The 27,293-nt window shown below is 40.6% G+C and overlaps 3 protein-coding genes across 3 annotated transcripts in view; 2 read left to right on the forward strand and 1 right to left on the reverse strand.

The window, feature by feature from the left end:
* Positions 1 to 1,100: 1,100 nt before the first annotated feature.
* On the forward strand, positions 1,101 to 5,440 carry sar1aa (secretion associated, Ras related GTPase 1Aa). The gene is made up of 7 exons (XM_072456119.1): positions 1,101 to 1,226; positions 1,320 to 1,393; positions 1,495 to 1,614; positions 1,692 to 1,757; positions 3,066 to 3,169; positions 3,240 to 3,371; positions 5,287 to 5,440. The coding sequence occupies exons 2-7, from the start codon at positions 1,336 to 1,338 to the stop codon at positions 5,404 to 5,406; spliced, it is 600 nt and encodes a 199-aa protein (XP_072312220.1). The 5' UTR covers positions 1,101 to 1,226; positions 1,320 to 1,335; the 3' UTR covers positions 5,407 to 5,440.
* Positions 5,441 to 10,261: 4,821 nt separating this feature from the next.
* The window catches only part of LOC140369416 (testican-2-like), a 21,244-nt gene continuing 4,212 nt past the window's right edge, over positions 10,262 to 27,293 (reverse strand). The window contains exons 3-10 of the mRNA XM_072456767.1: positions 19,294 to 19,405; positions 18,232 to 18,328; positions 17,417 to 17,525; positions 16,806 to 16,934; positions 15,414 to 15,632; positions 13,857 to 13,922; positions 12,326 to 12,463; positions 10,262 to 10,431 (exon numbers count right to left, since the gene is read on the reverse strand). Coding sequence (XP_072312868.1) covers positions 10,277 to 10,431; positions 12,326 to 12,463; positions 13,857 to 13,922; positions 15,414 to 15,632; positions 16,806 to 16,934; positions 17,417 to 17,525; positions 18,232 to 18,328; positions 19,294 to 19,405 — 1,025 coding nt within the window. The 3' untranslated portion in view covers positions 10,262 to 10,276. The remainder of the gene's footprint in view (positions 10,432 to 12,325; positions 12,464 to 13,856; positions 13,923 to 15,413; positions 15,633 to 16,805; positions 16,935 to 17,416; positions 17,526 to 18,231; positions 18,329 to 19,293; positions 19,406 to 27,293) is intronic.
* On the forward strand, positions 24,714 to 26,684 carry LOC140368751 (protein S100-Z-like). Its single transcript, XM_072455811.1, has 3 exons — positions 24,714 to 24,819; positions 25,727 to 25,865; positions 26,523 to 26,684. Exons 2-3 carry the CDS (start codon positions 25,737 to 25,739, stop codon positions 26,637 to 26,639), a joined length of 246 nt encoding a protein of 81 aa, XP_072311912.1. The 5' UTR covers positions 24,714 to 24,819; positions 25,727 to 25,736; the 3' UTR covers positions 26,640 to 26,684.

Genomic DNA, 27,293 nt, shown 5'->3' on the forward strand with positions numbered 1-27,293 from the left:
CAACCTGAAATGCAATGGTGTCCGGATCTGCATCTTTGTTACAGCAATATTTAAATTTTTCAACCGATTTACCACCAAGTCATGGACATGAAGAAAGCAGCAATGACATAATCAATCCATGTGTTCCAGATGACAATCCATAGACATTCTTATTTATGTGAAAATCTTGCATCTTTGCCTTAATTAACAATTCAAATTACAATATAATTAATTAAGAATGGGCAAAAGTCCTCAAATGTAAAAAAAAAGCTGGAAATTATGAATATTCACCACATGCAGTGCAAACTTAAATGGTAATAATAATCATAAAAATAAATAATAATAATAATAATAATGATTAGAAAATAATAATAATACATAAAAATACAAATAAATAATAATAATAATTTGAAATAAAATGGAAAAAATAAACAAATAAAACATGTAAAGTAAAATAAAATACAATTTGAAATTTTAAAATTAAAATTGAATTGAAATTAAAATTAAACATAAATTTTAATTTAAATTAAAATTTAAACAATAATAATACATTTTACATGATTTAGGGCTCAATATTGTGTCCTGTGGTTGTTGTATGTTGTAAAAAACATGAGATAAATTATATACAGTGGTTTTATTAATTTACTGATTGATAAATACTTTACTTCTTTCATAAATAAGACTAAACTATGGTAAATAATAATAAAGAAAGCGCCCTTTATACAAATTGCCTACGGAGGGCGCTCTCTGCCGGCGAAGCGAACCCGCGAACCTCAACACAAACAAGGAAGTAGAGCTCCTCTCTGATTGGCTGTTTCCAGGATACGGCCGACACACCGCAACCCGATCCGCGTCATATGGTGAGTTAAGCCGCTAAAATATTAACAAATACAACTTAAACTGCATTTGAAGACCGTTGAAACATCAGCTACTAACGGATAAATAATAAACGGTAGTGTTTGTACGTTCTTTGTACAAATATAGTCTGGTTATTCGAAAAGAAAAGCCTAGAAATACCGGAAATTCAAGGTTAGCTATGATGCTAAGATGCTAAGAGTGCGATAAGGCTGCTGCTGCTGCTGCTGCTGGTTTACGCAAGGACATTTAAACATATTCAGTTTCAAACGTAGCACAGTTTAACAACGCGATTTAGGGAATTATTTTAGATGAGAATTATTGTGCCAAAGCAGAAAATGTCACTTTGAAGAAGCAATATGTTTTATTTTACATTGGCATCTTTACAGCAGGTGATAAAACCCATTATAACTACTAAATAATGAATGACTTTCCGTGGATTTTAAAACGTTGTTATTATAATTTTATCACTCTTTGTTTCCAAGGTCAGTGTCCACCAAAATGTCTTTTCTATTCGACTGGATTTACAGAGGTTTCAGCAACATATTACAGTATTTAGGTGAGTATTACAAAGTCCATTGACTATGATTACACCGTTTGTTTGTTTGTTTAGTTATTAAGTTATTAAAGATGAATAAATTTGCTCCTGTTTTGTTCCAGGTTTGTATAAAAAGTCTGGGAAGCTGATTTTCCTGGGTTTGGATAACGCCGGGAAAACGACGCTGCTCCACATGTTGAAAGACGACAGACTTGGACAACACGTGCCCACGTTACACCCGAGTAATCACCATTTATGTTATTAATGTATGTATGAATCTGTACTTCTGTGTTAATCCCGCATCGGTCTGATTTTACAGCCTCAGAGGAGCTGACGATCGGAGGCATGACATTCACGACCTTTGACCTGGGAGGACACGTTCAAGGTGCGTGCGCTTCAGAGACGTCACGGTTACGTCAGTGTTACGATTATTGTGAGGGAAAAACGTCACGATTTAATGATGTTGTTCACGATTATTGAGACCGTGACCGAACATCAGTGAAATCTTTCTCATTCTCGTCGTCTGACATGTGGCTGTTCCTTTTATTATTATTATTAGATTTTTAAAGTTTATTTTAAATGTATTTTTTTACGGTGTATGTCGGTGTAGTTCCTCATTTGTCCAGGAGTGTTCCATTGTAGAAAATAGCGTAAAACATATACTTTGAAGACGCACAACTGCAGTAGGGGGCGGTAATGTAACACATGGATACCAACTGCAATTAAACACCAAAGAAGAAGATCATTATCATCATCATCATCATCATCATCATTATTATTATTATTATTATTATTATCATCATTATTATCATCATCATTATTATTATTATATTTTTATTTTTGTCATTTCTGTTTTCTCTGGTCCCTTCCTGTATTTTGTACTATTTTGTTTTGCTTGTGATTTTTTCTTTTCTCTTTTCTTTCATTTTGAAAATAAATAAATAAATAATAATGATCATTTTTAATAGAGAACTTTCGCAAAGAGAAAATCAAGTTAAATATGACTAAATAAACCAGATAAAATAAAGTCATTTAAGTCTTTTTTGTGGACAATAGATTAAACAAAAAATATTTAATTTTGCTTTTAAAATTGTCACGATTGTTACTTTTTTCTTTTTACGATTTACATTTTTTTGGGTGGCAAAGGCGGTTAGCGCTCTTGCCTCCCAAGAAGGAGATCATGGGTTCGATTCCCTGGGTTCGATTCTCTGGGTGGAGTCTGCATGTTCTCCCCGTGTTACCGTGGGTTCTCTCCGGGTTCTCCGGCTCCTCCCACCGTCCAAAGACATGCATGTGTTAGGTAGAATTGGCGACTCTAAATTGGCCCTAGTGAATGAATGTGAGAGTGAACTGTCTGTAATGTCTATGTCTCTGTGTTGGCCCTGTCCAGGGTGTACCCCGCCTAAGGCCCGAAGTCACTGGGATAGGCTCCAGTCACCCGCGACCCCAAAAGGGAACAAGCGGTAGAAAATGGATGGATGGATGGATTTACATTTTGACCTGAATAACCACGATTATCAGATTAATCGATAATCGTCATTCCTGCAGCACATTTATACTTTTTGTGACATTTCTAATAATAACAATGTCCAAAAAAATCCCTTCAAACCAAAATATCCCTTCAAACTGCCGACATTTATTTTGAAAGGACTTGACAGACAAACACTGTAATGAAGGTGTTTTTTCCCGTCAGCTCGCCGAGTGTGGAAGAACTACCTGCCGGCGGCGAACGGCGTGGTGTTTGTGGTGGACTGCGCCGACCACGACCGACTCGCCGAATCCAAGACCGAGCTGGACGTAAGTCGCCCGCGGCAACGAGAAGCTCGACTTTTTAAAAAAAACTCCAAACCCCCGCTCTGGTGTCCAGGCTCTTCTGTCGGACGAGACCATCGCCGGCGTCCCGGTGCTGGTGCTGGGCAACAAGATCGACCGAGCGGAGGCCGTCAGCGAGGGAGCTCTGAGCGGAGCCTTCACTCTGGACGCGCAGCTCACCGGAAAGGTACGAATGTCGCATCAACTTGAGAACCCCGCTGTGGTAGAGAGTGTGCACCATGTCAATCGAGTTTTACACCGGTCAGTCAGGAAGAGTTACTTTGAGAAGAAAAAAACAGACAAAAACCCACACCAAAAAATAAAAAGATGAATTAGGATTGTTTTTTTTATTAATTAGAACATAGATCCACAAAAATAAAATAAAAGGGAGACAAAAATAAAAATGACAAAAAAACCACACCAAAAAAAAAATCTGAAGAAGAAAAATCAAAAGAGGAATTAGAGCATATTAAGTTCTGAATAATTGCCCCATTTTGTCCGTTGTTTTTTTTTTTTTTTATTTGTCTAAGGTAAGGTCAAATTACTAATATTATAATTTTTCTCACAATCAGTCCATTTTTACGAAAATACTCAACAATTACTCTTGCTTTCAAAAACATTTTTCCAATTGCTTTTCAATTTTTATTTATTTATTGGAACATAGATTAAAAAAATAGGAGAAAAAAAATTAATAAATAAAAAGCACAAAAAATCTGACACAAAGCCCACATAAAAAAAAAAAAATCTGAAGAAGAAAAATCAAAAGAGGAATTGGAGCATATTAAGTTCTGAATAATTGTCCCATTTTGTCCATTGTTTTTTTTTTATTTGTCTAAGGAAAGGTCAAGTAAATATTATTATAAATACATATTTTATAATTAATGTGATAAAATGTAAATATATGATTATATTTCTGTGATGTATTTTATCTGCATAATAGTGGTATGACGATATTTGTATATTATCTGCATCATTAGTCTAAGAGAAAAACGGCATGTGACAAACTGCATTTGTGAAAGTGTTGTAAAGATGGTGCAAAGGAATGTTTACTCCAGGGAGGGGTGTAGGACCCCAGAGGAGTTTAGGTAAACATTGCCCATGCTTTATCTCTAAGAAAAATATCAACTGTTGTAAAAGACAAGTGCCTTGATGTGAAGTTAATCAATGAGAATGTGACCCGCCTATTTCATAATTTGTAATAAAACCAACCTGCAAGAGAAAAAACGTCGTGAGACCAAGGAGGGCCATCGCGTTGCTTACAACAGTGTTCTCTCAATTAAAAAAAAAAAAAAAAATAGAACATAGATCAACAACAACAAAAAAGGAGAAAAAAAATTTAAAAGTGCAACAAAAAAAATGACAAAAACCCACACCCCAAAAAGAAATCCGAAGAAGAAAAATAAAATAAGAAAGGTTTTAGAGCATATTAAAGGTTGAATGGACCATTTTTTTGGTCCAAATCTGAGTCTCATTTCCTCGTGGCGTGGACTGCCGATTAGTCCTGCCACGTATCAATCATAAAACGCACCTACTGCTCACCTGCAGCAGCATGCTGCTCGTCCCCACGAGCAGCACGTTTCCCTATGTCTAAGCGCATTGATCTATCATAATATAGTTCCCTCAGTGTATGGGACAAAATGAAGATGGAGAAAGACTGTTGGAGCTGACTCAGAAGAGACGGAAATCTACGGGAGACGAGAGCTGCGATGCGATCCGTTGCGCTAATAAACAAACGCAGGTGTGTGTTGTATCAGTCCACACGGGGGAGTGGCATGTGCACGGGGGAGTGGCACGTGCACGGGGGAGTGGCATGTGCATGGGGGAGTGGCACGTGCACGGGGGAGTGGCATGTGCACGGGGGAGTGGCACGTGCACGGGGGAGTGGCACGTGCACTTCCGCCTGAGTTCTCAAATCGCCGAAAAATCGTCCATTTCGCCTTTAAGTCCTGAATAATTGCCCCATTTTATTCATGAAAAAAAATTGTCTTAGGAAATTCTGTCCTGTTTGTGCGTTTTTCTCTGCGTCGATACTTTTGCCGAGCCAAATTCTCCGCCCAGTTTGTAAACGCCTTGTTGTTGTTGTTGTTGTTGTTTGTCTCCAGGGAAACGTGCCTATGAAGGATCTAAATCAGGTCCGCCCTCTGGAGATCTTCATGTGCAGCGTCCTGAGGAGGCAGGGCTACGGAGAAGGCTTCAGGTGGCTCTCGCAGTACATCGACTGATGAGTGCCCGCCGTCGCCATGGAGACCGGAGGCGGGGCTACGGAGAAGGCTTCAGGTGGCTCTCGCAGTACATCGACTGAGGAGCGCCCGCCGTCGCCATGGAGACCGGCGCCACGGCGTCCTGAGGAGGCGGGGCTACGGAGAAGGCTTCAGGTGGCTCTCGCAGTACATCGACTGAGGAGCGCCCGCCGTCGCCATGGAGACCGGCGCCACGGCGTCCTGAGGAGGCGGGGCTACGGAGAAGGCTTCAGGTGGCTCTCGCAGTACATCGACCGAGGAGCGCCCATTGCCATGGAGACGTTTGCGAGATGTTCCTGCGTGATACAAACACCTGCAGTGAAACGAGCGCAGCCATGACATCACCATGGAGACGGGCAGGCGGTCAGAAATGTTACGCACTGCACCTTTAAGTCCTGATATTTTTACTAAATCTACACTTTTAATGGAAGAATTATGCAAAATAAGAGCAAATAATGACTTTGAACACGTGAATCAAGACTAAACGTTATGGAGCGTTTTCCATAAGCGGTTTCCATGGGAATCAGTCACATGACCTATGTGTTGTCACGTGTTGAAGACTAACATGTTGCTACGGCTACTGCTATTCATTATGTTAGCAATCCAGTCATCTATCATTAATCTATCAATTAAACAATTACCTTTTTTACGATCCATAAAGCATTTTGAAAAGCATCTTCAATAATCTCAGTATAATAGTTCACAGTCATAAACAAGGCCAGTGTTTGGCTCGTGTTGAGCCGTCATGGCGGCTCTTGTCACTTTAAAGGCTCCAGCAGATGTGTGCTCGTGTCGAGAGGCTTTAAAACCTGTTTTCAACCGGAAATGACCTGAAAATGGACTCAATCGCCACAAAGTGTGAGTTCTGTGACGCTGCAGGTCCATTTTTACAGTGCGCTCTGTGGGTCAGAGGATTTCGCTGCAGTTCCACTGGACCGGCCACTAGGGGGACTCACGAAGGCTTTAAAATGGCAATAATCCATCCAGATCTTTGAACATGTCGATGGTCGTTGAATCATCAAATCACTGGATTAATCGCTTCAGATGGAGTTTATTCGAGTGCATTATATTGTGTACTTTTATGAGAAATATCATAAAGAAAGTCTGGAATGTTGAATTTGATCATTTCTATTAGCCAAAGGTCTTTATTTATCTTTATTTAGTTCTATATGAACCACTTTTGACCTGCTCCGTCTCAACATTTACCAGAGCAATGTTTTCACATCTTCAAAGCTTCTTTTAAATATTAACGATGAATAATAATTGACAGAAGTATATTTACAGAAGAGAACATGGAGCCTCGAAGTGTCTAAAACAAACATCAGTATTACATCATAAACATGGTTTGGAATGTTTTAGTTCAACTTGCACTAAATCTAAAGTTTAAAAAGTGTCATTACTTTGAAGGAAAGTTTCAGATTTCAGGAAAATATTCAAACTTCCCTTTATTTGCTTCAAACTTTAAAAGGCCAAATATAAATATGACTAAATAAGATTAAGTTAAAGGTAGTGACATTTTTGCGTGTTTGATTCCCTTAAATTAATTGTATTTCTTTAGATAAATAAATGACTTGTTTATGGAGCGTATGAATAACACGATTCATCAAACGCACATTAAATATTGTGTTGTTGTAAACACAGCAAAGAACCACTAAAGAATGTATTTGACAGAACAAACAAACACAATTTGAATAAAAATATATATTATAAAAGAATAAATAAAAAATAATCATATTCATAAAAATGACCGTTTGGAGGTTAAAGGCGGTATGGACGATTTTTCGGCGATTTTAGAACGCAGGTGGAAGTGTGCATGCGCACTCCCCTGTGTGGACTGATACAACACACACGTGCGTTTGTTTATTAGCACAACAGATCGCATCACATCGCTCGTCTCCCGTAGATTTCGGTCCATTGAGCGATAGGTGCGTTTTATGATTGATACGTGGCAGGACAAATGATTTATCCACGCCACGAGGAAATATGATAAAAAAAAATTGCTGAAAAAAACGTCCATACCACCTTTAAGTTAGCACTTTCTTTATGACTTTCCTAATAATAATAACTTTGAATGTATTTTATTTATATGTATTTTATATTTCTCTTGTGATGACCTTTTGTGTGATTCATTTTTGTCATATTTATTGTTGAAGTTGGTATTTATTGAGCAGGTTCTGTCTGTGCAGAGAGCGCGCGCCTGCTGCTGTTAGATAACTGTTAGCTAACTGTTAGCTAACTGTTAGCACTTTAATTGCTTTAACTGTGGCTGTACGTTGATTGTGAAATATACAAAACTTGGCTGTGAATGTTTTGATAAAGATTTTGCAGAAGATGATGACTCAGCCCAAGAGTGTTTTATTTATTATATTTTTTATAATTATTCTGATCTAGTGCCGTTCCAGTCGCTCCACGTTTTCAGTTATTATTCTATCACTTCATTGAAAAGGATAAATTCCCTTCATTTTCAGGTCTTTTACAGTACGAGACGATGATGTCATTCCTTAAACGACCATGAGGTGGCGCCTGCCGAACACGCAGTAATGTACAGTTTGTGTGCGTTTATTACGATTTCGCACACATTTCAATCTCGTACATTTAGAGAGGTGAATTTGACACTTCTTTGCATGCAAATGTGAGCAAAGAATGTATTACAGGTCATGTTTGAATCTATGAATAATATGTAATGTGAAAAAATAGCCAAAATTTACATATTTTGGACTTAAAAATCTGAAAAAAAAGTTCAACATTTCTTTATTTGTTGACAGATACAACTAAATTTACAGATGAGATTTTGGTCGTATTAAGTATTTGAGGGAACGATTTTTACTGAAAATTGCTGTAAATATTAAAATTTTGCCTGTTTTTAAAAAAAGTAAAACTTAAATAAATCAAGTTTTGAATTAGATATGAATAAATCCTTCTGTACGTTCAGTCAAAATGTTGTGACGTACAAGATTGTAAAATTTAGTGTGTGTAAGAGCTACTTTTAAAAAATAAAAAAATCATGAAAAATTTGTAAAGAATCATTATTAAAAAAATAAGTCAAAAGTAAACGCCCAAAAAACAGCCTCTGCAGTTACAATGTCCCATGCACAGTAAATCTACGGACTAAAGCGGATTAAAAGAAATGATAAAGCATTTTTTAGGCGCAGATTGGACAAATAATGTACTAAATATTCCTACAAATGATGAATAAAATCACAAACAAACAAACGCCGGCTCCAACGTCTTTTATTTAGTAAAGTGCTCGTTCTGTTGTACATTCTGTTCCACTAACGCATGCAAAACAAAGTCTTTACGTTAACGCCATAAACAAAAACCCATCGAAATAAAACGCACAAGATTTTTCAAGTTCACGCACAAAACTTCAAGTAACGCACAGTCTTTAAAGTCGAACGTAAAAAGTCAAAACGTGTCGATATAAATCCTAAAATCCTAAAATCATGGCACATTCTACATTCAGAGCGGTTTATATACATTCAAAATAAAGTCTTTTGTTCTGCTGTTTTTACATTTCCGCAAACATAAAGTACAATACGGATGTAGAAGGCGTGTAAAGGGCGGAGTCAAGAACACCGTGAATATGCTAAATTAAACGATGATTAGCAGCAAAACTGTAAACAAAGGAATCGACCAAAAGCTCCTCCCCAAAAAGAGACGATGCATTTAAAGGACACATTTTACGCATTGTTTATTGTTGTGAACCTCAAAAATTGCTCTTGAGTACTTTAATATCTCATGTTTTAGACCTTCCCTCATCAGTTTTGGTGTTGGCGCTCCATCTACCAAGGGGAAATGCACAAAAGCTAGCTTGCCCAGACGTGCTAATGCAAATGCGCAGCTGTAATGAAGGCGATTTGACTCAGAGCCGGTTTTTACGGACTTCCAAACGGCACAGAAGATCTCCGAGCTCGACCTCTGACCTCACAGATCTGGGAAAGTTGAAACCGAGCGTTTTTGTGAGGCTCCGAGTGAGACGAGCTGGTCAACGGGTTTAATGAAACCAACCAACAACGTAACAGAAGCTAAACCCAACTGTAGATGTGTTTACGGCGAGGGAACGGGGTTAAAACTCACCAAACTTTGCCTGATACGTGTCCTTTCGAGACATTAAAGGTGCACTGTGTGGGACGGCCCTGCAGTGCACCTTTAATTAATTTATGAAGCAAAAAAAGAAGGTAATTTTAAACTCTTAAAATCCACATGTTTCACTCACTTAACATTCTGAACGTCCTAAATGTTCACCACGATGAGTTTATTGAAGCACTTTTCACGAGCTCGGTGCGAGTTTTGCCGTCTCGCGTAATGCTAACACACATTAGCACGCTAACGGCGCACTTCCTGCTTCTCAGACTCTATTTAGACACAGAGATAGCGCAGTGGTCTCTTTTATTTGCTTTTACAATATATCTGCGCTGGGACAAAACCAAAATTGCTTTAAACCATTTGAAATATTTTTTTTAAATATATATATTAAATAAATCAATATTTTCTATATGTTATAAGTGCAGTAGCTGTGCCAGTGCTTCGATGTACATCACCAGAAACTAGAATTCCTTAGCTTCACTATCACGTGTATTTTGGACAAAGTATGCCATCGTTTTGGGCCTTATAAGGTGGGTTAAAAGCTCAAATATGTGTCCTTTAATGTTTTCTTCGAGATCAAAATCTGATATTGGTGAAAACTGCATTATTTTTTGGCGTGCAAGTTCAAAATACGAAAAAATATTGTTCACAATCATAATTCAATGCAAAAAACGCCCAAAGCAGTTACTCCATCGAGCGATCGCGGGTCTAACGCTCAAATCCAGTCCGGTAAACGGCTCCCTCTTGTGGTTTGGTGAAAGTCCTTCTACCAGATGTATCCTCCGTCGTCGGCTTCGCTCTGCTCCTCCTCCTCCTCTTCCTCTTCGCCCGGCTCGTCTCCGGCGTCCTCCCGAGCCTCTTCCTCCTCGTCGTCCCATCCCACGCCGCTGCCGAAGTCCCCCGAGTGTCCCGCCACCTCATCTGAACACACACAACGCACACACGGTGAAGGCCACGCCCGAGAAGACGTCGCGCACATTCTTATCTCATTAAAAAACACTATTCTACTTCGTAAACATCGGTCTGTCGATCATTACGTCCTCAGTCTTTGGAGCAGAGTAACGGATCTTCTCCAAAATCTACTCCAGCTGCTTTTGCTGTTTTGTTTTCGACGGTAATTAGCCTGTAAAACTAGCATTCGAGCTAAATGCTAACGGACTTTGAGATTTCCGTTGCTTCCTGTGAGCAACTTTAACCACTGAATGTCTCATTTTACGTGTTACCGGTGAGATGTGATGTAAATACCATGAAATAAAAGTTTTAGCGTGTTCGGTTTGACACAAGACCGTTAGCGTCGGTTAGCAACGCGACCGCGGCAGAGAGAGAACTTGTTTTTGCGGCAGAGAGAGAACTTGTTTTTGCGGCAGAGAGAGGACTTGTTTTTCGATGGTAATTAGCCTGTAAAACTAGCATTCGAGCTAAAGGCTAACAGACTTTGAGATTTCCGTTGCTTCCTGTGAGCGTCTTTAACCACTGAATGTCTAATTTTACGTGTTACCGGTGAGACGTGATGTAAATACCATGAAATAAAAGATTTAGCGTGTTCGGTTTGACACAAGACCGTTAGCGTCGGTTAGCAAAGCGACCGCGGCAGAGAGAGAACTTCACGTCTACGAATGTCTACGTTTCAGCCACGTTCGAATCAGAGAATGTCACATCCGGAATGAAATTAATACTTTCTTAATCGCTCGTGACCCGTGCCAAGAGTAAAGTAGTGGTCCAAGAAGTAGGAGTAAAAAAATATTTGGAAAAACAAGTACTCAAGTAAGGCTTTAAAGTGCATATGACAGATTTGAAAATATGTGTATAAAATATGACTCAAGTAAGAGTACTATTACTTAGCCCTCTGCAGTAGAAATATGACTCAAGTAGGAGTACTATTACTTAGCCCTCTGCAGTAGAAATATGACTCAAGTAAGAGTACTATTACTTAGCTCTCTGCAGTAGAAATATGACTCAAGTAGGAGTACTATTACTTCGCTCTCTGCAGTAGAAATATGACTCAAGTAGGAGTACTATTACTTCGCTCTCTGCAGTAGAAATATGACTTAAGTAAGAGTACTATTACTTCGCTCTCTGCAGTAGAAATATGACTCAAGTAGGAGTACTATTACTTCGCTCTCTGCAGTAGAAATATGACTTAAGTAGGAGTACTATTACTTCGCTCTGCAGTAGAAATATGACTTAAGTAGGAGTACTATTACTTAGCTCTCTGCAGTAGAAATACGACTTAAGTAGGAGTACTATTACTTAGCCCTCTGCAGTAGAAATATGACTCAAGTAGGAGTACTATTACTTCGCTCTCTGCAGTAGAAATATGACTCAAGTAGGAGTACTATTACTTAGCTCTCTGCAGTAGAAATATGACTCAAGTAGGAGTACTATTACTTCGCTCTCTGCAGTAGAAATATGACTTAAGTAGGAGTACTATTACTTCGCTCTCTGCAGTAGAAATATGACTTAAGTAGGAGTACTATTACTTAGCCCTCTGCAGTAGAAATATGACTCAAGTAGGAGTACTATTACTTCGCTCTCTGCAGTAGAAATATGACTTAAGTAGGAGTACTATTACTTCGCTCTGCAGTAGAAATATGACTTAAGTAGGAGTACTATTACTTAGCTCTCTGCAGTAGAAATACAGTATGACTCAAGTAGGAGTAAAAGTATTCTGCTAGAAACGTACAAAAAGTTCTTCAAAGTACATGTAACATAGTACTAGCCCCCTCATCCTATCATAACCCTCCATCCGACCTTTGACCTGTGCTGTACAGCTGCATGTGGCGTTATCGTGGCCAGAGGGGGGCGCTGTTCTCACCACAGTCCGGAGTGGCGTGGCCCCTGGTGCCCGTCAGTTCTCCTCCGTGGGGGTCCACACACCAGCACTCGCCTCTGCCCGCGTCGCACTGCACCTTCCGGAAGTAACCGTCCTCGTCGCAGCCGGGCACAAACAAGGCTGTCAACAAAAGCGCCATGTTACTATAATGATGCGTGTTTTTTTTGTGAATGGGGAAAAGGCCCCTCCCATTGGCCGAGGCGGGACCCTGTTGTTCCTGTTTCACTTCTCTGAGCGAAAGATGAAAAGAGCGAGGGACAAGTTTGATATGCAGGAGTCTGACGTGACGTGACACACTGCCATCTTGTGGACGAACGCAGCGTGTTCACTGTGGGCTGTGCCGAGAAAAAGTCTCACAGCAAAGGATTCTTTCTCTTCTGTCACGTCCCCAAAGACCCCGGGACACTTCAGACGTGATCAGTACGTTCATTTCTCTTACAGTGAGTGGTCCGTACGTTCATTTCTCTTACAGTGAGTGGTCCGTACGTTCATTTCTCTTACAGTGAGTGGTCCGTACGTTCATTTCTCTTACAGTGAGTGGTCCGTACGTTCATTTCTCTTACAGTGAGTGGTCCGTACGTTCATTTCTCTTACAGTGAGTGGTCCGTACGTTCATTTCTCTTACAGTGAGTGGTCCGTACGTTCATTTCTCTTACAGTGAGTGGTCCGTACGTTCATTTCTCTTACAGTGAGTGGTCCGTACGTTCATTTCTCTCGCAGCGAGTGGTCCATACGTTAGTTTCTCACGCAGCGAGCGGTCCGTACGTTCATTTCTCTTACAGTGAGTTGTCCGTACGTTCATTTCTCTTACAGTGAGTGGTCCGTACGTTCATTTCTCTTACAGTGAGTGGTCCGTACGTTCATTTCTCTTACAGTGAGTGGTCCGTACGTTCATTTCTCTTACAGTGAGTGGTCCGTACGTTCATTTCTCTTACAGTGAGTGGTCCGTACGTTCATTTCTCTTACAGTGAGTGGTCCGTACGTTCATTTCTCTTACAGTGAGTGGTCCGTACGTTCATTTCTCTCGCAGCGAGTGGTCCATACGTTAGTTTCTCACGCAGCGAGCGGTCCGTACGTTCATTTCTCTTACAGTGAGTGGTCCGTACGTTCATTTCTCTTACAGTGAGTGGTCCGTACGTTCATTTCTCTTACAGTGAGTGGTCCGTACGTTCATTTCTCTTACAGTGAGTGGTCCGTACGTTCATTTCTCTTACAGTGAGTGGTCCGTACGTTCATTTCTCTCGCAGCGAGTGGTCCATACGTTAGTTTCTCACGCAGCGAGTGGTCCATACGTTAGTTTCTCACGCAGCGAGCGGTCCATACGTTCATTTCTCTTACAGTGAGTTGTCCGTAAGTTAGTTTTTCTCGCAGTGAGTGGTCTGTACGTTCGTTTCTCTTGCAGCGAGTGGTCCGTACATTTATTTCTCTCCCTGTGAGTGATCCGTACGTTCGTTTCTCTTACAGTGAGTGCTCTGTACGTTAGTTTCTCTCGCAGCGAGCGGTCCGTACTTACCGCTGCCCTTGCTCTTTGACGCTTCTTGCACTTGGATCCGCTCCAGTTCGGCGAGGCACGGCGGCTCTGCGGGGGAAAGAAAGTACAAGAGAAGTCTGATGACAAGAGAAAGAAAGACCACCTCAACCTCCGTCTGGGCCCGAGCGATTCATAATTACACGTATTGATCAGGCGAAGATGACTCGTGCGAGCGCTTGATTCATCGAGGTGGAAAATGGAGCGATGAGTCACAGATGGAAGAGGAAACGAGAGACAAAAGTGCGGAATAATAAGATGTGACGTCTAACTCTTAGCGGCGCCATGACAACATTCACCCGGGACTAATGAGAATCTAAACACGACTTCCTTCATTTTTCGTTCGTTCACAATAAAGTCAAGTTAATGTGACATAAACTGATTTAAAGCAACAATTTACTTTTAAGATTAGAGTAAAAATTATAACCGTGACTTTTTTTTTTTTACAAGAAAAAAAGTGATAATTTTTTTTCACAATTTTCAAACTAAATCAAGTATTTTTTTCTCCTCTTTTTAATTAAAGGAAATGTGATGATTTTAGAAGCAAAATTAAGTCTTTTTTTGCTCCGAGCGTCCATGATCTCGACCTCGATGATGTCATCATCTCAGATGGTGAGTGTGATTCATCCGTTTCCTGTTTTCCACTGCTTGGTTCCTTTAGTAAATGTTCATTTTTCTCACAAACATTGACATTTTGAGTATTAAATGTGTTTTTTGACTGAACACGGACAATAGTGACCACAAAGCCTTAAAACTCTTAATACTTGAATTTTACAAAAAGTCTGTGGTGGAAATGAATGACCCTGGAGCAGGTTTTGAAGTTTGCCCTGGACAAAAAATCAAGCACTTGATTCTGCTCTTTAAGAAAGTGACACATGACAGGGTTTTAACGACTTTTTATTCTGACTTTATCTAGTGTATTTATACCTGTCGTACATATAAATGATAGTTTTACACCAATCGAGCAGGTATTTGTGGAGAAAACGCTGAAAAATCTCTAGAAAAATGACAGGAAGTGACATCACACCAGTCGCTCTTATTTATTTTTATTTGTCTTTTTTTTAGTGTTTGCTGGGTAATTTCCTAGTGTGATGTCATCAATTACAAACAGGAAGTGAAATTATAAACCTAAAAAATGTGCTATTCTGTGATAACATTTTACTATTTTTTGGCTAAATTGTAAATATATTTATCTGAACTGCATTTTAGTTCAATGCGTCGTCCGACCTGCAGGGGGCGCTTTAAGCTTCTATTGTGGTCAAATCTAATCTAACCTTGAATCCCAATAACACGAGGCTCATTAGTCGTTAGTGAAGGGTTTTGCAGTGACTTATGGATCCTCCTGGTCGTCAGATAACGAGGGTCACTGCGGCTGCTTCCTGTTTTCGAAAGGTCAACGCGCGCCGGGGGAGGGGCTTAAGCGCCTGACGACATCGCCACGTCCGATGACACGTACGATTGAGCCGTGAAAGAGCGGAAATGTCACGTTGAATGGGCCTCAAACGACTTTAAAAACATGTTTAAAGGTCATTTTAAACTCACTGTCTCTCCAGAAGCACAGGCACCACTCGGCCCTGGACACGCGCCCGTCTCTGTGGGCGTCGCACGAGTTGAAGAAGGGCCCCACGCACACCTCGTACTTGTCCAGGTTTATGGACTCCAGCTCGGACCGGTCCAGGAACCCGTCGGCGCTCGAGTCCAAGCGCGAGAACATCCAGGCGATGGAGTCCCTGCAGCTGGTCGCCACGCTCCTGTCCAGCGCTGAGGGGGGGCAGAGGGGGAGGAGCCGGGGGAGGAGCCAGGGGAGGAGTCAAAGGGGGGAGGAGCCAGGGGTGGAGCCAGAGGGGGGGAGCCAGAGGGGGACCGGGGGGAGGAGCCGGGGGTGGAGCCAGGGGGGGAGCCAGAGGGGGACCGGGGGAGGAGCCAGAGGGGGGAGCCAGAGGGGGGGAGGAGCCGGGGGAGGAACCAGAGGGGGGGAGGAGCCGGGGGGAGGAGCCAGGGGGGGAGCCGGAGGGGAGGAGCCAGAGGGGGGGGAGCCAGAGGGGGGAGCCAGAGGGGGACCGGGGGAGGAGCCAGAGGGGGGAGCCAGAGGGGGGGAGGAGCCGGGGGAGGAACCAGAGGGGGGGAGGAGCCGGGGGGAGGAGCCAGGGGGGGAGCCGGAGGGGAGGAGCCAGAGGGGGGGGAGCCAGAGGGGGGAGGAGCCAGGGGGAGGAGCCAGAGGGGGGAGCCAGAGGAGGGGAACCAGAGGTGGGAGGAGCCAGGAGGAGGAGCCAGGGGGGGAGCCAGAGGGAGGAACCAGAGAAGGAGCCAAGGGAGGAAATGTCAAAAGTGAAATATCACGCTATATTTAATAATGTATTACATCCTGAACATTTAACACTGAGCACAAGAACATTCCGGAAGTGTTTACGTCATTATTCAAATAAAAAAACAGTTAAATTAATATTAGTTTGAACATATTTGCTTCATCTCAAAACAAAAGTACTTTCACTGTTGTTGCTGACATAAAGCTGCAGTTGTGTCGTATAAAAGTGTTTTAATCGACCCTTTAAACATCTGTGAGTGGTTATGACTTATGAACGGAGGATTCTGGAGGAGAAAGTGGAACATAATGTGACGTCGCCGTGGAAACTGGGATCAGCCTCAGAATGTCACAAAATATGAAGAATCCCAGTGTTTTTGGGTTAAAGACTGTGACTATTGTACATTACACTATGTTTCCTCAGACCTTTATGACACGTTTTAGACATAATGTCCTCCACAAACAACAACAACACATCCTCTAAAACTGCTCATCATAGTTTATATCTGAGCACACAAGCTCTGAAACACCCGTCCTTCATTTGTGTTTGAACAGAATCTAAATCTAATCACATTTGGAACATTTTCATGACATATTCTTTGTGTCCATGACAGTGCAGTACATGTTATTACCTGAGGGGGCAGTGTTCCCCAAACCGCCATCTCGACTGCTGTCGTTTCGTTTGTTGTTTCCGTGAAGAAGCTGAAACCAGTCTCTGAGTCTGTCCCCGAGGTCTGCCAGCTCCTCTGCACTGCAGCTCACTGAGGAATGTATATTATATATTATATATGTATACAGCTCACTGTGGAAAGTAAATATATATATATATATATATATATATATATATATATATATATATATAATATATATATACAGCTCACTGTGGAACGTATATAAAAAAAAATAAAAACCCCAGGTACAGGAAGGAGCTCTCTGATTCATTCACATGTCGCTCTAACCAATCACAGAGCTCCTCACTAGTTTCTCTACTTCTAGAGAAACTAGTGAGGAGATGCTAATGAGCTAAACGGAAGCTAATTAGCTTCTCTAAATAGCGTCTCTGAAGCTAAAACATTTTGCAAAAGGTTTTCCTAAAAGGATTTGCATCAAGTCATTTTTCATTTTTACAAAAATCTACTGCTTTTAGCAAATCAAAACAGCAATAACTGGATAAAAGCTCTGGAAAAGTGGTTAAAGCCCAAGTGTGGAACATTCCAGTGCAGAAAAGCAGCAGAGTTTGCACCTTGTTTAGTCTGTGAGTTTGTGGTCGTCATGGCGACGCAGGGACAGAATCCAGAGCAGAGGATGTTCAGGTCTTTTCCTGTCAGACAAACCTGCTGCTGGAGCTTACACTGTAAACAACAACAACAACAACAACATGAGGAAGGACACAAACTGACCCACGCCCAAGATCTCAACATTACAAGAATCTGGACTAAATGAGACGATTATTATCAAACTTATGAGTCTTAACTTTTCGATAACATGAAATGCTATTTTTTTTGTTTTTGTTTTTGTTTTATCTCTTTTCTTTCAATTTAGGGAGAATAAAATTTAAAATGAAGGTGGAACAAGCTGTGAACCGTCCCACACTCTCTTTCACCGCTGGTTTTATTGTTTGTTTGTTTGTTGCACTTTAATATTGGTTTGATTTTCAGAACTGTAAATTCTCTACAAACTAGCGCCGCACCTAAAGATTAATTTAGCAGTCGACGAGTCAAACGATTAAGAGATTAAGAGACTTTTTGAATACATTATCGACCAAATAAATGTTGCAATACTGTGACTTAAGGCTTCTGCGTGTAATTTATTCTTTTTTTTTTAACGTTTTAATTAAATAACATCTCGGTCTTTGCTGTTGAAAAGTCGTTGTTTGTGATTTAAAGTCCAGAAAACGATCGCAATTCACCAAATACGACTACGATTATATTCTATAGTCTGCTTTCTGATTGGATGACCGTCTGGAGAAAGCGACACACGACTCGTTGGCGCTGGTTCCGAGGTTGGGTTGTGCGTCGTGCGTCATGCGGGAGGGCTAACCACTCTGCCAGCACAAACCTTGGAGGCGTAGTTGTGTCCGTCGGAGCCGCACACGGGCGCAGAGGAGGCGGGACACGCTTTGCACGCGCTCAGAGGAGACTCCAGCTGCTTAACCCTGCGAAGGACAGAGAACTTTATTAAAGGAGACGCATTAAAGGGGCGTGTGACAGGTGTGTACGATGTTCTAATTCTGACTTTATTCTGTGTATTTATACCTGTCGTACATATAAATGATAGTTTTACACCGATCGAGCAGGTATTTGTGGAGAAAACGTTGAAAAATCTGTAGAAAATTATAACAGGAAGTGACATCACACCAGGGACACTCATTCCAGTCAAAGTTTATGCAGAATTTACACAAAGAAACAACTTTTTTGACTCTCTAAACAAGAATTGAACCAAATAAAGTCGCTCTCATATATTTTTACATTAGATGAGTTTTTTCCCAGTGTTTGCTGGGTAATTTCTCTGTGTGATGTCATCAATTACAAACAGGAAGTGAAATTATAAACCTAAAACATTTGTGATAAAAATTTTATGATTTTATTCATGATTCCAGCAACACTTTAAATATATAAAACTAAACTGCATTTTAGTTCAATGAGTCGTCCTGTAGGGGGCAAACGTTTAATCGGCTTTTTTAATTGTTTTCCTCATCGTTAGCTCACCGAAAGTTGCATTTCAATTAATTCATGTATGTTTCAGAAATCTTGTATTGTCCTGTATTTGAGAACCTTTACTTTAGCATCGTTTAGAGTTTAGAGCTTCTACCGCAGTAGCAGTAACCATGGTTGGACTAAATAAAGGTGTTTTATGGTGTTATTGTGTCAGATCAGAACTGTTGTGTCATTTATGTGGAGTTTGGCTCTTGTTTACAGCCTGGTTGCTATGGTAACAGCTGTGGAATCACCTCTACTTATGTTCAACCAGGAAGTACAATTATAAACTTTACACTGATCATCGATGATCTTAAAAGTACAAAAAGAGTTAATTTAGTTGACTTTTGGGTGAGATCCGTCCTGTATCTCGAGCTCACATCCCGTCTGAACACATTTACGGATTCGGTCAGATTGAACTCACCTGTGCTCCAGCTTCTTGCGGTTGACGCACACGGCTCGCTGAACGCCCTGGATCACACACACTTTATGTCGGCTGCACTTCACGCTCAGGCACGGGTCTTTGGTCGTGTCCGCTGAGGGGAAAAACAGACAAAAATGTGTTTAAAATGTCTTATTATTGAGGTTTAAAGTCCACATTAAAGGTTCTGCTGTTTTTCTAATTCAGACTTAGTTTGATGGTAAAGAAGCTGTGGTCAATATTCATCACAGTTTTACTTCTGTTAAGTTAAAGTTTGTGAAGGAAGTTTGACAAATAAGAGTTTAAAATGACAGGAAGTGGAGCTGAATCCCTCTGTGATGTCATCAGTGTGCGACACAGAGACAGTTTAAACCATGGTTGGACTAAATAAACGTGTTTTATGGTGTTATTGTGTCAGATCAGAACTGTCGTGTCATTTATGTGGAGTTTGGCTCTTGTTTACAGTCTGGTTGCTATGGTAACAGCTGAGGTTCTTCTTTTTTTTACTGTAAATTATATACAGGGTATTAAAATGTTGCACATCTTCAAAACAACCCTTAGAAATGAAAATCAGAAATGTGCCCAAAAACGGGGGTTAATGACCTAAATATGCAAACGCTTTTACACTTTATTTATTTATTTTAATTATTTATTTTATCTATAAAATAAATAAAATAAATAAAATAAATAAAATAAATAAAATAAATAAAATAAATAAAATAAATAAAATAAATAAAATAAATAAAATAAATAAAATAAATAAAAAATAAATACAAATAATAATAAATAAATAAAATAAATAAAATAAATAAAATAAATAAAATAAATAAAATAAATAAAATAAATAAAATAAATAAAATAAATAAAATAAATAAAATAACAGACAAACATAACAATAGGAACAATAATGACAAAGAAAAGAGAAAATAATAAAAATAAATAAATACAATCATAAAAAAAATAAACAGGCAGACAAACAGACAAACTCTTAGTCAGTGATGGAGACAGCCCATTATTATGATTTTTGTTTACTTTTGTCCTGTTGATTTTGTCGTGTTCTGTGTCTCGTGTTCAATCCTTTTTTCAGTTGGTTTTTCACACTCGGCCACAGCTTGTGCTTCACGGTGGTTTCAAAAGAGGGCGTGGCCGAGGAACATCCGAGCGCGTGAGTCATGGGCTTTGGGCGCTTTGTGGTGGGTAATTATCAGACATATTTCCAAACACAAAACATGTTTCCAAAGAGCTGCATGAATAAAAACAATGTGCTTTGAGTATATTATATGTTGTGGCCATTTTGCATCCTCAAAACAGTATTAAAGAAGTTAAAGAAGACATATTAAGCTTTGGTAAAGTTATGGTTTAGTTATTGTTATTGTTGTTGTTGTTGTTGTTGTTGTCAGGAATAGAACTCGGGAACTCTTTTATTTTTAACAGTTGAGCTCGCCCTCTCTCTGGTTTTGTTTTGTTTATTGTTCATTCATGAATTTATTTTTTCTTCTTGTTCCTTAAAACATTTGAAAAATTAAAAAAATCTTCGAAAAAAAGAAAATATTTAAAATAATAATAATATTTAAAAATAATGATAATAATAATAATAAAATATAGTCGCAAGCGGCAATGATCGGCCCTTGCCGCGCCAACGGGGTTGGTCGCGGTAAATAGCGGATGCTGTGATTGTCGTACAGGTCACGTCCAAATCCAGACATTCTGCGATTAAAAAAAAAAGCATTTAGCAAAACCCGAGTCCCGCTAACTGCCGAGTGTTCATTTCACAAGCTAACAATGAAATCCCGTTCTGTGTAACTGCTCTGTGGCCATCACCACAGCGACAGGTGCAGTTGGATGTAGTGCGTCCTGTATTGTGTGGGTCCGTTTGCTCAGGGTGGCACTGTCAGTTTGAAGTGAAACACGAGGCGCGTCGTTCATCGGATCATAAACTCGCTTGTGTTTGCTTAAGTTGGAAGAGTTTGTCCGGCCCAGCCACGTGTCAGACCAGTTTCACCAACGAACGCAACACGAACAACTGCTACACACAGTTACCATGACTGCGCCTTTCCTCAAAAATCTGTTTATTTACTTTCCGTACGGGTGAAAGCAGCGCTCTCTTTCTCTGGTGAAGTTTGGGACCAGTTTGTCTGCATGGAGATGTTGAGCGTTATTCAGCCTAAAACTCTCTTTTTCATTTAGTTTAGTTTGTGATAAGTCGTTGTGATCCCTCATTTGTCCAGAAGTGTTCCGCTGTAGAAAAAAGTCTGTTGTATCGTCTGGATAGTCTGTCCCACCGGGCGGGACCTCCCGATAAAGGGAGTTGTGGTTTGACTTGAAAATAGCTTCTTTGTTTCCTTGGAGTGGTAGACGCCCCGGGCGTCTACCACTCCAAGGTTTCAAGACACGACAGGAAGGTTCAATCAGCATTCCTGTTTGAGAACGGATTCTCTTTTTTTAGTTTGTAAAGTTCTAAAGTACGGCAAGAAACAAAGACGACTTTTTCTGTGAATCAAAATAGGAGATCGATTCGTGTGAAGTCGTCCATCATTTGTGTGGGTTTTTGAACGGAGAGAAGTCAGACTTTGGAGGAAGAAATGTGAATATTATTTATGTAAAATGGCATAGATCAAAAGTCTGGACAGTTTATGTTCATGAAGTCTTTAGTAAAAGCCATTTTTACTTTGTTTTTGGAAAGATCAAATGTGAAAGAAAAAAAATCTTGTTAGGCCCGAGCACCACAAGCTGGCGAGAGGCCTATTAATCTCGTAAGGCCGTGCGAAGCACGGCTGCGAAAGTGCGCACGTAGTGCGCACGAAATCGAGCGCGAAGCGCTCGCCCACTTCCAAACACTCACTAACGCACTCCTTCACTCATGCACGCCCCGTGCATACTAATTAGTAGTAGGAAAATGGAACATTACCGTTGTAAACGGGCGAAGCCCGTGCAAAAGTGCGCACTAAACGAGCACTTTACATTGAGATGACGACCGCGAAGCGGTCGTCATCCCCATATAAAGCACTCATTTGCGCTAAGTAGCTCACGAATACGTTCCCCATCTCTTGCATGTTCCGTGCATATAAGCATGTAATGCAAAAATTGAACATTATTACTGTATAGAGGGCCAAAAACACAAAGTGGGCGGAGCCCACTCAAAATTAACGAAAGTACCCGTCAGTGACCAGGGACCCACACCATGAGGTAGGAAAGCGCGAGCGCTTTCCGAAAATGTATAGTTTATGACATTTGAAAAATGGGAAACATTGTTTTCGCATCGGAATATTCTTCTTCTTCTTCTTCTTCTTCTTCTTCTCGGGACCAACCCCCCTATTTTTCACCCAGTGAACATTGACGAAAAGTCACAAAAATGTTCACACCTCTAAAAATCGTGCCTCTCTACATTCTGGCTATTTCCCTTTTCTAAAATAAAAAAAATTGGCGCATCAGCGCCCCCAAATGTACCAAAAATGCATTGAGAGATGGGAAATGACCCAAAAAAAATCTGATCGTAGAATCATGAAATTTGGCGCAGAGGTAGATGGTGACAAGAGAAGTAAAAAATATTATTACGGCAACGCCGTCCGCCCAACCAAATGTCGGCCATATTGCTTCAAAAATGGCTAAACATGACTTCGGAGTTTTTCCAAACGTCGTACTTTTACGAACTCCTCCCAGGGCGTTGGCCCTAAAAAGCTGAAATTTGGTGAAAATGCTACTGAGGAGTGGGACATCAAAAGTTATCCAAATTACATTGATGCCTCTCACGGTCTCTGTGCGGCGAAGCCGCAAACTGTAGCTAGAATTTCAGAAATCTCCCATATTTAAAATTTCTGCCGTTTGCGCAGATAAAGTCCGAATTACGTCAAATTAGAATCAGTTGTTAAACTCTTTGCCCTAAACCTACTTGAAGTGAAATAAATTTATTTGGCGCCACAGCGCCCCCTACAGATTTTATATGGAGGTTAAATGTTTAGTTTTGCGAAATTATATGAAATTTGACACACAACTCAATTTTAGCATCCCCATCAAAAAAGTCAATGAGACCCATGTCATAATTGTTATGGCGTTGCCCAACGATGACCGAAACCTTTCATGTTATTCCAATGGGGAAATCGCCAGAACATGTTTACACTTTATACTTTCACAAACTCCTCCCAGGGTGTCAGCCCTATTAACCTGAAATTTGGTGGGACTCATCTTCAGGGGTGGACCATCAAAAGTTATCCACATTTTCATTCAAAGAGTCACGATGTCTGTGCGGCAAAGCCGCACATTTTGCCAAGAATTCAAAATAAAATAGCTTTTTGATGGTAAAACAAAGGGGAGAAGATGTGACAGCGTCACAGATTCAGCAGTAGGCGTAATAAAAGGACAATTGGGGCGCGTTAGCGCCCCCTCCTCTTGCGGCGTGGCGGCGGTGTGGCGGCGGCGTGGCGAGGGCCGATCATTGCCGCTTGCGGCTATATTTTTTATTGTTTTCCATGTTGCCCATGACAACACACTATATTCTAATTTCAAAAACAAACCATTTTTCTACTTCTTTAACACCTGAAATCTCACCAATAAATCAATAACTCCAAACCAGACAAAATAGCAGCTTTTTGTGTTCTCTTTACATCTAAATCAAATCAAAGACAATATTTTCGCTGCTTTATCCCCAATTTCAAGCTTTTATTAGCTTTGCACAATGATTAATGACATAAAAACAATATAAAAGATGCAGTTATTTATCTCCTTTTCCAGCTCAAATAAAAAACTGAATCCTTAAATGTTCCTGTGGTATTTTTTTGAGCCATGTGTACTTCTTACTTTCTTCTTGTACACGCTCGAAAGAAATACATACAAATGAATTCAATGAAAAAAACAACAAATTATCGAAATAAATACATTTTAAAAAATTCAATGAAAAAAAAAAATTCAATGAAAAAAAAAAGTGAAAAAAAATGTATTAAAAGAAAAAAAAAGTCGTTAAGTTCTCCGCAAACAACAAATTATATTTATTTTATATTATTATTTGTGTTCTCTTTATATACTCTAAATCAAATACAATATTTTCTCTGCTTTATCTCAGCTTTTATTAGGTTTGCACAATGATTGATCAAAAAAAATTAAATTAAATTAAATTAAAGGAAAAAAATGTTGTGAAGTTCCCTGCAAACAACAAATCATCCTGATCCCGACTGTCATTTTATGGACAAACAAAGCTGCTAATCCTGCACTTTTGACGTCAGCTGCTCTGGAATGTAATTGTTTATTAGTTTGTGGCTGGGTTTGGTTTTCTCTCTGGTTTTACTGCTGCCGGACGAGGACTGAACGCATAAATCCCAAACCCGCTCGTCGCAAACGCTCAGGAAGTCTCTCAGCTGAACAACGGAGTAACTGATTGTTGTAATTCGAGCCGGGGGTTACATAACGGAGCCCGTGGGCGTGCGAAGGAGGAGACCGAGGGCGTGGCAGCCTTTATAAGTTTACACAAGGTCATTCGCTCGGCACAAATCCCGAATTCCACTCCACATTTTGTGCAGCCGCAGCTCCGCAGACGTCGTGAGTATGGCACTTTCACCGAGCCTAAAACTGCACTGTTTATGGACGTTTTGTGTGTTCAAAATACAACTGACAAAAACAGCAAATTATTGTTTCAAGGCAGAACAAGTGGTCGACTATTAAATGCGATGGTACGATCTTCTTTTTTTTTCCGTGATTGCGATCATTATCTGGAACGGACAGGCTTCAAAACGCACACGAAATGAAGCTTTCGTAGGAAAGACAGTGACATTATTCAATCAAAATGTCAAAAAAGACCAGGCAGTTTCTGGTTTTCGTCGATAATACACTTTATTTGTACGTTTAGAAGGCTTCATTTGCCTCATTTCAACCTTTATTTGGTTGAAAATGTATGTAAAGTACAATGGAAAGTACAGTTTGACTAGCCGACGGCCAACACAATCATCCGTTGCGGCCCTATAAACGATGACTCACATTTGAGCTGGAGGAAACCCAAGTTGTGGTAAAAAGAAAAAAAAGGAGCCTGCGGCAAATAACTTCGGGAGACGTGAAGTTTTTGAAAGAAATCGCCAAACTTATGATCCGAAAACGTTGAGCCTCATCGGCGTTTTTCCAAGATCGGCTCCTGCAAACTCGCCAAATTAATCCCACGCCTTGAAGTCTTTGCAGCTGCCGACGCCCACGCCCTTAAGGGTTGAATAACGGCGCCGCGCTCTGGAATCCTTTATGTATCCTTTATGTGTGTTTACGCCGGGCGGAGACGACTCGGCCCGGCAATTACATCGTCACAAACCACAGAAAACAGGGCAACGAATCTGCAATCTGGCACTTCAACGGCAAACTCAACCTCCGAAGCGTCGACGATCATATTTGTGTTGCGTTTTTTTTTTTGGGCATTTGAATAACGTAGGACTTTTGCTTCTTCTTCTTCCGTTCTTCGCCGCAGAACCTTCACCATGCCTAAACTCGCTCAGGGGATGGCCACGATCAAGCAGGTGTTCGACGAGTACGCGAAGGGCGACAACCAGCTGAGCAAAGCGGAGCTGTCCGAACTTCTGCGCAAAGAGTTCGGCATGGAGCCCGGGGTGAGTGCGGCGCTGCATTTTAGGCCGTCTTTAAACTATCCGCAGCGGCACGAACTCCTCCCTCACTTTCTCGACGCGCTCTTAGCGTCGTAATTATCCGCCGCGAGTTGTTGAGCTCTTTTTTTGAAGCTTTCACGAGATTAGAACTAGAGTAAAGCGAACCATAACGACTTTAATTCCCGGTAAAGCGCGTCGTAATGAGACGAAGAGAGCACGCAGCGGACTCATTTTGACCCACAGAACTGCAGAAAGTCACATTTGACTTCATTACAACAACTTGAACGCTAAAAATGGCTCCAGACGGGATAAAAATGCGTCCGACAGCACACGGACTCATTTTGACCCACAGCCGCTTTTGCAATATCACATATATACATTAAACATATCTATTTTGCATTTATTTCAGTATATGATTTAGTTTATAACGCCTTATGAACAATAGGACATACATTGCAACCGCGCCTTTTTAAAGGGGACAACTTTAATGAGCTTTTAACCTCGGCAAAAGAAGCTTTAGTGCTCAGAAAATTCCTGTTCTCACCTACCCCCTAGCCCCGTCCACATGCCCTGTATCTAGTGTGATTATTATTACATTCTGGCCAGAAGAGGGCGTCAGAAACTAATCCAAGTATCCTCCTTTCTTCTCGTTTCCTTCAGCAAAACGCCGCAGCCGACAAGATGTTCAACGCGCTGGACCAGGACAAAAGCAACAGCATTGATTTTAAAGAGTTTGTGACTTTTGTTGCGTCTCTCACTTTGATCCTCAACGAATAATCCACTTTGGAATCTGCATAAGACCAATAAACATCTTTGAGAATATGGTGTCGTTTGTTGTTGTGGTTTTAATAGACGTGAGGTGCACGACAGAACACACAAGCAGATGTTCCACAGGTACGTTCCACCCACTGTGTCCACGGCAGGAGCTTCCAGGCCCAGATACCACAAAAATTATCTACGGCTTTAAAACACCAAAACACATGATATTAGTTTCTGCTTAGCCTCTGCCTAGCTTCTGCTTAGCCTCTGCTTAGCTTCAACTTAACCTCTACTTAACCTCTGCTTAGCTTCGGCTTAGCTTCTACTTAACCTCTGCTTAGCTTCTGCTTAGCCTCTGCTTAGCTTCTGCTTAACTTCTACTTAGCTTCTGCTTAACTCCTGCTTAGCTTCTGCTTAGCCTCTGCTTAGCCTCTGCTTAGCTTCTGCTTAGCTTCTACTTAACCTCTGCTTAGCCTCTGCTTAGCTTCTACTTATCTTCTGCTTAATTATCTTCTGCTTAATTTCTGCTTAGCTTCTGCTTAACTTCTACTTAGCTTCTACTTATCTTCTGCTTAATTATCTTCTGCTTAAATGATTATACATGTGTCTTAATTGTTAAAGGACACAATAATCTGCATTATTTCTGCTGTAATTGGCCTTTAAACATGTTTT

This window comes from Eucyclogobius newberryi, unplaced genomic scaffold, assembly GCF_026437365.1.
Source record: "Eucyclogobius newberryi isolate DKJ021-1_F unplaced genomic scaffold, fEucNew1.0.hap1 SCAF_20, whole genome shotgun sequence".
In the NCBI taxonomy this organism is placed as follows: Eukaryota; Metazoa; Chordata; class Actinopteri; order Gobiiformes; family Gobiidae; genus Eucyclogobius; species Eucyclogobius newberryi.